The sequence below is a fragment of the Sphaerodactylus townsendi genome, linkage group LG02 (genome assembly GCF_021028975.2).
Source record: "Sphaerodactylus townsendi isolate TG3544 linkage group LG02, MPM_Stown_v2.3, whole genome shotgun sequence".
NCBI classification, from domain to species: Eukaryota; Metazoa; Chordata; class Lepidosauria; order Squamata; family Sphaerodactylidae; genus Sphaerodactylus; species Sphaerodactylus townsendi.
In genome coordinates, this window is record NC_059426.1 from 72,091,817 (window position 1) to 72,105,079 (window position 13,263).

At 42.3% G+C, this 13,263-nt stretch overlaps 1 protein-coding gene across 6 annotated transcripts in view; it reads left to right on the forward strand.

Annotated features, from left to right (window-relative positions):
* COL18A1 (collagen type XVIII alpha 1 chain) overlaps positions 1-13,263 on the forward strand; it is a 219,602-nt gene that overhangs the window by 199,436 nt on the left and 6,903 nt on the right. For 4 of the 6 annotated variants that reach the window (XM_048485027.1, XM_048485023.1, XM_048485024.1 and 1 more), the window contains 11 exons: positions 629-703; positions 1,444-1,518; positions 1,652-1,694; positions 2,831-2,893; positions 4,872-4,915; positions 5,757-5,879; positions 6,340-6,484; positions 6,602-6,675; positions 8,037-8,168; positions 10,063-10,098; positions 10,536-10,850. In XM_048485027.1, coding sequence (XP_048340984.1) covers positions 629-703; positions 1,444-1,518; positions 1,652-1,694; positions 2,831-2,893; positions 4,872-4,915; positions 5,757-5,879; positions 6,340-6,484; positions 6,602-6,675; positions 8,037-8,168; positions 10,063-10,098; positions 10,536-10,850 — 1,125 coding nt within the window. The remainder of the gene's footprint in view (positions 1-628; positions 704-1,443; positions 1,519-1,651; positions 1,695-2,830; positions 2,894-4,871; positions 4,916-5,756; positions 5,880-6,339; positions 6,485-6,601; positions 6,676-8,036; positions 8,169-10,062; positions 10,099-10,535; positions 10,851-13,263) is intronic. The other 2 variants (XM_048485025.1, XM_048485028.1) reach the window with 1 other exon arrangement.

Consider the following 13,263-nt stretch of genomic DNA (forward strand, 5'->3'; position numbering starts at 1 on the left):
GATTCGTACTAGTGCTAGATGTATGTAGAACCAGCAAAGAGGGCTTTCTAACAACATTCATTTTAACATATACAAAAGCATTGTCAATATATTGAATCATGATTTAGAACAGAAGGACGTATGACAATAGAACTCTGCTTTGTATTAATCACTCCCCACTGTTCATTTCTTCACTACATTATAGACAATAAAAATTATTTCACAAATGTTATATGCAAGTTGAAATATTTGCCCACATTTGCCATTCTATTAAGTCTATTGTGCTTTTTTTTAAAAAAAAAAAGTGATGTAATTAAAAAAACTGATTTTAGGCTGGTTTCCCATTGTAGGATGTTATGACTGAGACATTCATTCTTTTCATTTGGAATTTCCTATTTTTTAAGAAAAGGGCTGTCTCTGGAGCAAGTGAATGCTGAATGTGCTTGGCAGTTTGGTTTCTCTTGTGGCTGCAGTTGTTAAAGAATATGTAGAATCTACCCTCTCCTCTTCTACGCTTTTCCCGAGAGACTAATAAGCCCTCAAACCTCTTCTTTCTGAAAGGGGGAGGTGGCAGGTGCTGGGCTCTTGCTGCTAGTCCCACACGAGGGCTAGGGAACCATTCAACTAATTCAGTTGCTGGTCTTTATAGGGTCGGCCAGGCATGAATGGGTTGAAGGGAGAAAAAGGTGACCCTGCAGACTCAAGTGGAGGCCTGGGCTTAAGGGTGAGTATAAAATGAGGGGTCCTATCTGCACAGAATAATTCATGATGAAGACTCCAGTGGGAACTTCGTTGCTAACTGTTCTCTAGTAGCACCTAGAATTATTGACTATAACTGTTGTTTCATTTCTGAACATGGCTGTTTTGCTCTGACATCCGCTGTTGCTGAATCAGTCCTTGGGGGCCTAGTTGCTGTAGTCCTTGGGCTTTGGATTTTCCATGTTTGTCACCTTGGAGATATCATTAAGGTGGCAAAATGATGTTTATCCTGATCTGTGGATTACAAGAACAAATTATACAAGCGTGCTGGGGGTGTGGCAGTTTGGCTGTTTGGTGTGCAGACCATCTGAACCTGTGAAATGCTGGGAGCCCTGGGCCTCAAGTTTGAGCTTTTATAAGTTGGGAAGAAGCGGAGGTTTTTACAAGCTGGGTTTACTTGTATGCTGGAGGTAGAAGAAAACAAAATATTTACAGTTGTCAACACTGCTTATAATAAAATAGAAAAAGAGTAGCAGACGTTTTTGGGAATGTGCTAACCTTCTTGTTTTGTCATTCCTTTGAGTTTCCCATACATTCTGGGGGCAGATGTCATAGTACAGTATTTTGTAAGAACAGCTCTAGTACGCAAAACAGAATGCAGGCTGACTGCAAAATTGTTCCTGAAGAGGGGAGATCGGCTTGTGACTTAATTTATTCGCTCGGGAATAAATTAACTGGATTCTGGATTTATTTTGCCCTCTCTAGGGTTCTCCTGGTCTCCCTGGACCACCTGGACCCCCAGGACCTCCAGGCAACATAGTGCCTGTTTATGACAATAATGTGAGTAATGCCCTACGTGCATTTCATTGACTGGGGAAACATGGGAGTACGCTGCCTTTGGGGTCACAGATGTGGAGGTCTAAATGATGCTGGAGTTATACATTTCATTACAACATTACTTTTCAACTTTCAGGCATTTAGTGAGACGGGCCCTCCTGGACCTCCAGGGCTGCCTGGTAAGGAGCTGGATTAAAGGACAGGGTGGTATGGGGTGGCTTTTTGTACCATATTTCAAAGGTGAAGTTGTTGCAAATGAAAGAAGCGGGGAAAGTGGGTATAAACATGCAAATATATGAATTGGTGTTTGTTGGTGGGTGGGTGTGAATATGTGTAAGGTGCTGTGAAGTCACAGCTGACATAAGGCACCCCTGTAGGGTTTTTTAAGGCAAGAGGTGTTCGGAGGTGGTTTGCTATTAGCTGCCTCTACATGGGCTGAAAGAGTTCTAAGAGAACTGTGACTGGTACAAGGTCACCAAGTAGGCTTCATGTAGAAGTGTGGAGAATCAAACCCACTGCTTTTAACCACTCCACCCTGCAGGCTCTTAATATGAACTGGAGACTTAGCTAAATTGGGCCCTGCCCATGTGCTGATAAGTGAACCAACAGAGGAAAGGATAAATATATGCCTTTCCTGGTGCTTGTAAACCTTTTGAGTGGCCATTAACATTCTTTTAGCATTACAGTTTATTTAGTGTTAGCACAGTGCCAGGCTCTTTACAGGACCTTGGCATGTGCATTTGGCCAACTGCCTTTACAAAGAAAATGCACAGTAGTTAATAACACTTCCAAATTAGTTGTTATTTCACCCAGGATTTATCAAGCCTAGACGTTCCTTTGAAGATAGAGAAAGCAGTGGATAAGAGAAAGCAGTAGAACCCACAATCTGGGGAAGATGATACACATATGATGTGATCCTAGGGGTTTGAATATAGTGATTTATGCCCCAGGAAAAGAATAGGCCTGATAAAGTCTGGGTGAAGTAACAACTAATCTGGAAGTGTTATTTCCTATTGGCTATTCCCTTTGTAAAGGCAGTTGGTCTAATACACATTTTTCTTGTACATATCTAATTATTGTGAAGGCATCTGTGTATGCCTGATATTTTGTACTGTATACCAGTGAGTAAAAAAGAAGTAGGTTTGAAAGTTATGTTTGAAATCTGTAGGGTGTTTTCATCCTTTAGCTTTCAGGTGTAGAGGTGTGATTATTTCCTAATGGTTCACCAATCCAGAGCTATATATGGTATACTAATCCCAATAATTGTGATGGTTGGTTCTTGGAGGTTGGATATTACTTTGGTGTTCTCTTTTAGGCTACCATGGTGCTCCTGGTCAGAAAGGAGAGAAAGGCGAGATGGGTGCTCCGGGACTCCCAAGTAAGGTTCCTGTCTGCCTGACACTTCTCCACCTTTTGCCTAAATACCCCAAAGCTTATCATAGCTTTAGAAGTTCGCACAGGCAGGGAAGCCCCTTGTGCCTTGATTCATTTGCTTGAGACATTTGGAATCGCAGTATCTCCTCCCTCAGCACTGTAACCTTTTTGCTCCAGCCTAATCCTTATTAAGGATTTTTACAAGAAAAATGGTATGCCTCTTCTCCAAGAACCTGTCTGAGGTAGCTTACAAAATAAAAACAAAATATTAAAAATATTGATTAAAATCCAGCATTAAAAGCCTGAGCAGTATAAAAACATGACTCATGAAAACAGACCTCAGACAACTGAAAACATTAGTTTCTATGCAAGAATAGTGTTTTAAAAATTCTTAAATTAAACTCTGGATGAACAGAAAAGTTTGGGCCTGGCACCCAAACGGAAGCAACATAGGAGGCTCAAGGAGAAGGGCATTTTATAAACAGGGTGCCAGTACTGTAAAACAGCCCTGTCTGGTTGACATCCGTCTCACCTCTAAAGGTGAAGGCACAGAAAGCAGGGCTTGTGGGGCAGGCCTTCAATATTGAAGGAGGTGGTCCTTCGAGTATTCTGGTCACAAGACATTCTTAGGCTTGTGGCCCACTAAAGTCTGGTAATTTTGTTTGATCAGAGAAAGGCTTCATTGTGTCAGTTCCTGTTTTGCAGCTTGTGATCTGATCTTGTTGCTCTTACTCCATTGCTCCCTTTATTTGCATTTTGCTGGTCCGGGTAACCAGCAGCTTTCTTTCATCTTTCTTTGTTTTTGTTGAATTAACATTCGGTGTAAGTTACAGAATAAAAATAGGACAAAAATAGTAAACATATCTGGCTGCAGAACCCAGGACAAATCTGAGAGCCAGTATTTAACTAGATATTTCAGGGCATGAGTAATTCACAGGGCAGGCTTTGCATTAGGCTTAAAAGATGGTAGTGCGGGTGGGGAAAGAATTCAATAACCAGGCTGCTACTGCCATTTCAGAAAAAGCCCAGAAAAAGTGGAGAGAACAAGGAAAGGGAAAAGGGGAGGGGGAGGGGAGGCCAAATAAGAGAATATAAGCCTGGTGGAACATTTCTGTCTTGCATGCCCTGCGGAACTGTGCTAGGGGCAGAGTGAGGTATGTGTGCCCCCGTGCCCCTGCCAAGCCCCAGAACGCCCATGCCATGCCCCAGTGCCTAGGCATCGGCGCCTGCCCCGGGTGTCCCCCTCTATGTCCCGTTGGCACTACGCCATTGTCACGTAGGGCCCTAGTAACATTTGACAGAGAGTTCTAACAGGTTGGGGCCAAGACTGAAAAATCCCGGTCAAGGACAGCTAGATAAGTTTTGGGCAGAGACCACCATGAGATTGTGTACATCTGTGTACTCTGTAAATATAATACATGCAGTAATTATGCACATATGTGACATGTGCCTTTGGAAATCCTTCTTGTGATTCTAAATAGCATTTGCAGTAATCCAAACCAGTAGTATTTGTGAAAACCCAACCTTTTCAAGCTTTGTGATTGAACCATGGAAGTCCTCTAACATCAGCCTTCAAACCCAAGCCATGCTGCATGCTTTTTAGACAAGGAAATATGTCACAATCCCTATCCTGGTTTCCTAGGAATTGCCAGTTTCCTGGGCACTGTCCCTCCACAATGCTGCCCAACAGCTTAAAAGTAATTTGGCACCTGCTTGTCTTTTGTGGTTTCTTTGCCTCTCCTTTCTTTGTCAGAAATCAGTGCTTGACTCAAGCTGAACTCTGTCCAGGGACCTACAGAAATGAAAATGGCGGTTTAGTTTTCCCGAAAGAAGTGTCAGTAACACAGACTATTTAAAATCATCACGAATATCTGCGTTGTGCCTTGAATCCCAAGAATTGTAAAGGAAGCAAGATCCCAAGTGAAGGGAATCCTTGGCTATTAGAAACATCTAATTTTCTCCATTTCTTCTTTGTTTACAAGGCCAGTTCCCCTTTGATCTCAGTAGATTGGGCTCCACAGTTAGGGTAAGTGCTGTTTGGAAAGACTGTGTGGGCACATAAAGAGGCCAAGTGTGGAGGATTTCTGGGGAGGTGGGGAGAGGCCATTGGCTTAGGGGAGATATGACAAGCATTAAGTACTGTGAAGTCAGTGAGAAGCCCCACTGGGCATGGGCTTTGCCTACTTACATGCCACATATTTCAGAAGTCATGTTGGGGGATGATGCTTGGAAGAGCCTTTGCTGGCTCCTGAGCCACTGAGTGAGTATCCCTGGCATTAAACCTTCTGCCAGTGGCAGCATTCAATTTAGCACCTGAAGTTTAGACTCCTGTGTCATTTTGTTCTGTGTTGCCAGGTGGGAAGTCAGTTTTGTCTACTTCTGTCATGCTGCTGGTCTGTTCAGTAACAAGACTCTGTATTTGGTTGGTTTCTTTATTATGAAGCAACATCAGGAATAAGCAGTTAGACTTTGATTGCCAGAACTAAGCATAACCACCATTGCAGCCACCATTATACTCCACATCACGTCATCCCACCTCTAACTACCAGCTCCCAAGGGGAAATGGCATCCCTTCAGTCCCATGGTCCAGAGAAGAAGAAACCTTCCCCCTCCTACATTCCACACTACTAACAGAGCTATAATGGCCACAAGTGATGAGGCTTGAGAAACAAGGTGGAAGAACATAAGCAAAGCAGGGAGGGGGAATGAGAAGAGAAGGGTTCCCACATTCCTGGGCAGCAGACATGGCAGGATCAAATGGACTGTTCACAACTCCTAAGCCTACTGTCGAAGGAGACACTCATGACTTGGGAGGTGAAATTGCTGGGTGTATTTTGTTCATCTTTTTTATTCATATATTTCTACAGGGAGAAAAGGGGGACAGAGGAGACTCTGGAGCAAAAGGTGAAAAGGGTGAACCAGGTGGTGGAGGATTCTTTGGATCAAGCATCGCAGGACCTCCAGGTCCTCCAGGATATCCTGGTCTTCCGGTGAGATGTCCCACAAAGCACAATAAGAGTGGTGAAAGCCGATGCATAACATAACATCTAGCATTCCAGGGCTATATACGGGTGGCAACTTATATGTGTTGGTTCTGGAAGGAAGAGCAGTAGACGGTTATCTCTTTGGCATTTGAGAAACTGCCTGGCCCACAGACAGAAAATAACTAGACAGAGGATGCTTCTGGGTGTGGGGTCCAAGCAAGAAGCTAAACTGTGACTTCGTTGTTCAGTACGCCAGAGGTACCTAGCATGTCAGAAGAGGAGGGGATGTTTGGGAGAAGGAACAGTAGGATAAAATGAAAGAAGTTCGGAGCATGCATTAGCTTGGATCAACTCACTGCATAGACTGATCAAAGGACTGAAGGTGGATAGATGACCTTGCCTTTGGGCAAAGGGTCAAGCCATTAGCTTCTTCTGCTTCTAATAATGTATTCATGATTTTTTTCAGGGTCCAAAAGGGGACAGTGTTAGGGGACCACCTGGTCCCCCTGGACCTCAAGGACCTCCTGGGGCAGGATTTGAGGGTCGGACAGGTCCTCCTGGTCCTCCCGGTCCTCCTGGTCCTCCTTCTTTTCCAGGTCCCCACAGACAACGTGAGTATGTACATTTGGAGCTTTTTCACCTGTATGTTGCACATAGCGCTGCTCCACTGGGTTAGGTTCTTAACAAACCTGGACAGGTTTTTAGTTCCAATCTTATTTCTTTTTCAGCTATCAGTATTCCTGGACCTCCAGGGCCACCAGGGCCACCAGGACCTCCAGGCGTTGGCGATGCATCTTCTGGGGTAAGGAAGTGGCCTTCTTGCACACTTTCTAGCATAGAAGGCAACCCATGTATAAGGCAGCCATGCTTGTTCAGTGGAGACGGACTACATTTTTATGAGTGGAATGAATTAGAGCTGGTACAGCCAAGGTGATTGCTAAAACATGATCTGCAAATACTAGGAGCCAATTTTTGCATCACAGGAGCAAAACTTTTTGCCCTTGGGACCTGTTAAGTCAATTGGACGTTTCCTGTTACACTTTTTTTGCTTTTAATCAGTTCATATTTCAGTTTTTCTAGTCTCTCTATTATACTCAGAGACCGGGAGAGCTAAAAAAGAGTTTTTAAGGTTATCTCCCAGTATTGAGTATTTACTTCCTCCTCTATTCTACTTCCAGAAGATTGATCTCTGATATGGGATTTATTCCCCTTCAGGACTGATGAGAGAGCTCCCTTGTTAGACTTAAATTGCAAGCAGCTGGAATTCTGTTTAGCTCAGGAGATTATGGGGGATACAACAGCATTATTAAACACATGCATTGGAAATATTCCCTTTGTTGCCAAATTGCCTTTTGCTCTCATCTAGACTTGGGGGACAAGATCTGTTTTAAAAATTAGTAGTACTTTTTTCCTCTGTTTTCAGAGCTTCTACCATCATTAAGTCCAAATATTTAACTTCATTTCCTAATAATACCCAGTTTCCTCTTAACAAAATATTTATTATCCCAAACCGAGAGCAAGCCTCTGCAGTTAAGTAATTCCAAACAGATCTTATTTGAAGCCAAGATTAGCTGGGAAGGCTTTCTCTATCTCTTTAAAGAGCAGGGTCCCGAGTTTCTCAGTTGTAATACCAGTGACATTATTACATTGTGTTTGTTTTTGCCGCTGTAACTCTTTTTGAGCTCTTTGGTTGATAATTATATCCATTTTGTAATTGAGAGACTTTTATTTCTTTTATGGAAGCTCCTATGGAAGCTCTCTCTGGAAACATGTGAGATTTGGCTGATAGAAGGGAACTCTAGATTTAACAAGAGAGTTTTTTGTCTCCCTCCCATAATGCTAGAACTCCAGGGGTGCCAGTGAAATAAATTGGCAATTGATTCAGCAAGGAGAAAAGAAAAGTATTGTTAATTAGTAATTAAATTGTGGAATTTACTGCCCGTGGATATATTGGTGGCATGAAAGAAAAATGCTGGTCTGATCTAGGAGGGCACTGCTAATGTTCTTAAAACTTTACTTAGAACCCCTTATACTATTTATTGTAGTTTTAGCTTCCTTTGATTTAATCGAAGTTTGCAGATGGAGACATATATAGTATTAGAAGTTAGAACTTTGGCCACAACAGCAAAGGTGTGATTTTTCCCCAAATGATTTTCCCCCCAGCAGCTGCGAATCTTACCAAGCTATCAGAGCATGATGAGCAGAGCTCACGAAGTGACTGAAGGGCAGCTCCTCTTCATCCGAGATAGAGAAGAGCTCTACATCCGTGTCCGCAATGGTTTCAGAAGAGTCCTTGTGAGTTCCCTATTGGTGACAGCAGTCTTGTGTGGTAACGTTGTATGTAAACTGACTGTCCTGTCACTATGAAGTGAGCAAGGCATTCAGATTAATGCAGAACTCAATGAAGTATGGTGTGTTGATCAGAATATTGGGCTAGGGTCTGGCACGCCCAGATTCAAATCTGTGTCTGCCATGGAAGTCTGCTTGATAACTTTGGACCAGTCATGCATACACAGTCTACTCTAGCCTACCTCACAAGGTTTTGATGGGCTAAAATGGAAGAGCGGTGAATTATGTTGTAATCTGTATTGGATCCCTGCTGGGGGAGAAAAGAAGAATCTAAGTAGCTAAACAGATCGACATGATTAGTAAACCTCAGAAATAACCACTCTCCCCGTATCACAGAGTTGTGAACTTTATCTGGTTTTATTTTTGTATTAATTATAATATTTATATCCCACTTTTTTCATTGCTCAAGGCATCTTAGAAATCATAATGAAATCCACCAACAAAGTTACTGCTGTGTTAGGGCCTTGCCTCTCACATGCCTTTTAAGAAAGATTTCTATCTAAATTATGCAAGTGATGAAGGACTACTCATTCTTGGCAGTCGTTTACAGTGGCTAAAGTGTATGTTTGTTCCTTAATTTTATTTGCAAGGCTTTACCTCCTGGTCAGCTGCTTTGTTCTGATTTGTACTTCCTTTCATGCTTTGAAGGCCATATTGCCAAGGAGTTGTTAAATGTTTATGGTGTTTTATAGTCCAATCCAATGCACAGTCACTCCACTCCAATAATGTTGACTTCAGGAAGGCGTATTCTTGAGTAAATCTATGAGGACTATACTATCTGAATATTAAGGTTCTCACCCATTTTATTTAGACTACTTCGTGTTTAAATGTGTATTTTGGTGAAGTCAGAGTGTTATTTGCCAGCTAAAAATATCCTCTCATGCTTGGACTGCCATAGTTATGTCCCAGAATGTATTGAGAAGGGGGTTTGAAATGGGTCCTTGAAGACTTACCTGTGGCCATAGTCTGATTTAAGTCTTCACTGGAAGTTTTAGCCACTAATATCAAGGGGCTTTGAAGGGTGTGATTTTGCTTAGGATAGACCAGTGGTTCTCAACCTTCCTAATGCCGCAACCCTTTAATACAGTTCCTCATGTTGTAGTGACCCCCAACCCTAACATTCATCCATTTTTCAGATGGGGAGCACGGATGCAGAGAGTCTTAGGCAACCCCTGTGAAAGGGTCGTTCAACCCCCAATGGGGTCCTGACCCCCAGGTTGAGAACCACTGGGATAGACTAAAATAGACTCTGCCCTATTCTTCGGCAAGAACCTTCTTTTCCCTTAGCGTGAAGTTGTCCCTTCAGCCCAAATTCCAATTAAAAACCTTTTTTGCAGCTCTTGTGATCCACATTTGGTAGCCTTCCTTAACTGAAGTCTTGCAAGAGTTCAGCATTCTGGTGTGACCAGTGTACTTTGGTGTAGAGAAGTTTTCTAAATGAGAAATATGATGCTGAAGCAATTTTGAATTTTGTTGGAATTTTTGGAAAGGGGTTGAACATACTGGAAATCTTCTCTCCAATTGTATATGAATTTGAAATTGGGAAAGTTCATCCTGAAAATTCAGCTGGAGCTGTGAAGCCTCAAGTTCAAATCTCAGGTCGGCTATTAATTCACTAGGTAATCTCAGGCAAGATTTAATTCCTTCTTACTTCATTTCTTCCATCGTAGAACTTAAGGCAGCATACACAGGGTTCCTAGTGGTCCTCCATCCAGGTACTGACCAGATCTAGGCTTACTTAGCTTCTGCAACATCCTGTGCCTAAAGGGTATTGCAAGGGTTACTGAACTTTTTTCATTGCTAAGTGTAGCCTAAAGTAATTGTTCTGGTTTAATTTCAGCTTGAGGAAAGAGTCTCTATCTCTGGTCCTGGTCTGGTAAGTGAAGCAGTATTTTCTAGCATTGTACCATGGAGCAGGGCTAGTGTGGAATATTCTAAATTTGCCAGGACTCTGTCTTGGCAGGATTTTCAGCCTTTATTTAATGTTCTTGTAGAATTTAAAAAAATGCTTGGCCTTAAATATATAGTCTTCTCTGATAGATCAGAGTAGAAGCCCACATTATGCTATACGTAAGGAGAACAGCTTGAAAGGTTGGATCCCTGAGCACCATTAAGACCCTTAGCTGCCTTATATTGAGTTATTAGCTATTGATGTTTTACATTGCTGATAGTGGAGCCATATTGTGCTGTGAACTGAAGAAAATGTGGATTTGGCGTGATTTTTTCTGCTTGATGCATATTACAAGAATGCAAATTATAAGCAGAGAACACTTTAAAGATAGATGAAGGATATTGTTCTGTATTCCACTCCAGGACAATGAGGTATATGACAGGCCTCCCAATTGGCCACGTGGTGGGGGCACAGCATCATCTGGATCCCAACGACCATTCCCACAGCATTTACCCTTGCATCCATACCGAGAATTTAGTGTTTACTCCACTGCCAAGCCTTGGAGAGGAGATGAGAGTGTGGCCAACCAACATCGTCTTCCTGAGCTGCCTGTCATCCACCATCCTCATCAGGGAGCACAGCAGCAGCAAAAGCAAGTGAATGCCTTCTTCCACAACAGCCCCCAGTCAGAAACTCTTCCTTCTGCCATTCACACACACCATGACTTCCAGCCTGCTGTGAGTGTCTTGGGTCTTTTTAAAAATACCTTTTCTATCCTTGCAGCCACCATGTTTTTCTTGCCATAATGTGTGGTTATTTCAGTCAGCTCCTAAAGGTTTTGTCATAAAAGTAACCAGCTTTATTAAGCAAATCTGTATGCAAAGGTTGGGGATCATGATAACACCCATGTATTCTTTGGGTCCTGAAGGCTGACAAAAGCTGGTATTCTTTGCTTGTTCTGTCAGCCTACTGTAGAGTGGCATGAGGTACAATGGGAACATGAAGATACCAAGAAACCAGAGAACTAGGTTTGGGGATGTGTGTCCTTGCAAGCCTATGGACTAACTTGGGCTCCATCTTCCTTTATATTATCTAAAATTCCTTCATCTACATTGATGTAGTCTCAGCTACTTCTGTTGCTTTAGACGTACAGGCAGGGCATAAGTATTTTAAATAAGTGAAATAAATATATGTATATGCTGGGAAAACATGGGAAAGGAAAAGTGCCCCATGTCTTCAATACTTGGAGTAGCTTGTAGAGTTGCTCTAAGCTAGTCCCAGATAGATATGGAAATATTTGAATGGTTATTGATGTGCATGCACCATTATGGTTCAAACAAGTGGCTTATCTGATTCACTAATAATATGTAAACTGTTATTTTGTGTGTGCCTGTGTGGCCAAAATCATTAGAACTCTCTTGTAGGATGAGAACTGTAGCCAGAGTTGAGATCTTGAACTTTCTTGCTGTTCTGGAAAGAGGGCAGGTCTGGATTTCTCAAAATACGGGTTTTGTGGCTGCATTCCTACGTCTGTGTCATAGATAGAAGGCATAAAAAGAGAACAAGCATTCTTCCCAAATTGTAAAAGCATAGAATTAACCCAGATGTATAAAATGAACTAAAAATTGGCTATATGTTCATTTTCATCTCCTATATATCTATTTCTTAAGTGTGTATAGATCTGTGGATATCGAAATCCACAGACTGGGCCCATACTGACAAGAAAGGAGTCTTGTTTGTTGAAACAAGTCAGGTTTGTAGAATCATTTAAATTTTTTTTTAATGGGCAGGGTTTCAATTTGCCTCCCCCCCCCAAAAAAAAACCCCCCACCAAATACCGTATCTGCACACAAGCAGTGTCTCCCGTGGCTGGCATGGCATCTCCCAAGGGCCCTGTCACTGCCACAGCAGTTCCTGGGGCCCTATGGCTGGCACAGCATCTTGTTCTGTAGCAGCTTGTAGGGGCCCTGCATTTGGCATGGTGGTTCCTGACACCACTGCTGTGACTTCTGATGAGCAGGCTGTGACCATGGTGGCTTGTTGGGGTCATGCCACCACCATAGCTCCCAGGGTGCCTTGCCACAGCTGCTGCTGCTCTAAAGGTGGGGAGGGGGAAGATTGGAAAAGAAGGGGGAACTGTCTAAGGGAAAGGAGAGAAAAAGCAAGGGGGATTGTTTGAGGGAGGGGGAGAAAAAGAAGGGATTGCTAGAGGGAGAGGAAAGAAAGAAGGGGAGTTTGGGGAGAGAAAGAGGGGGTAGAAAAAGAGAGGGTAGATTGTGTCAGGTGGGAGAAAGAGAGGGGGGACATTGTTGGAGATGGGCTGGGAGGTAAGAGAGTGGGAGCCTGAGGGAAGGCAAGAAGATTGCTGTAGAAGGGTGGCAGGGGAGCACTGACATGGAAAGGTTGTGTGGGGAGGAAGGTTTGATAGGAAAGGGATGGGGGCAGAAAGAGAGGTGAAGCAACTTTGAAAAAGGGGGAAGAGAGAAGTAACCAAAGATGGGAGAATGGTGCAACGAACCCTCTGAGCAGACCTTTAAGAATAATTCTTTTAGAAAACATAACTTGTGGACAATTTAATTTTGTACTATCACTGTTTTCTCAGCCTTGAACTATGAGATGGGCTTCTTTTCTTCAGATCTAAGGAACAACCCTGAAAGCAGAAGGGGGTCAGAACAATAATTAGGCACCAGAGGCTTTTTTAACAGATAAAACAATGAACTCAATGAAATTTATTGACAATAACTATTTGGTTTGGCAAAGTAGCTAATATAAACAAAACAGATAAATTTATAAACAGACAGTATTTACAATTCAGATGTTGCAGATATAGTTTTGATACTATTTCAAGTGCTAGTTGAGTTGTTCAGGCTTTTGGACAAGGTTATAAGTATCTTATTAATTCAGCTATTTCCAACAGGTGTCTTATTTTCTTATAAAACTTTAAATATCAGTCAGGTTTGAAATACTTTTTATACGTTATTTCTCAGTTCTCTTTCTCTCTTATGAGAGATCTCTTTTACCCTCAGGTGAAATATTCTTACAGATTATACCAATATCCCAATAAGGGTTGCAGAAAAATCTGAACTCTAAAAAAATACATGGGGGGATTAAAAACCCAAAACAATAAAATGAATGCCTATAGTTTTAAGA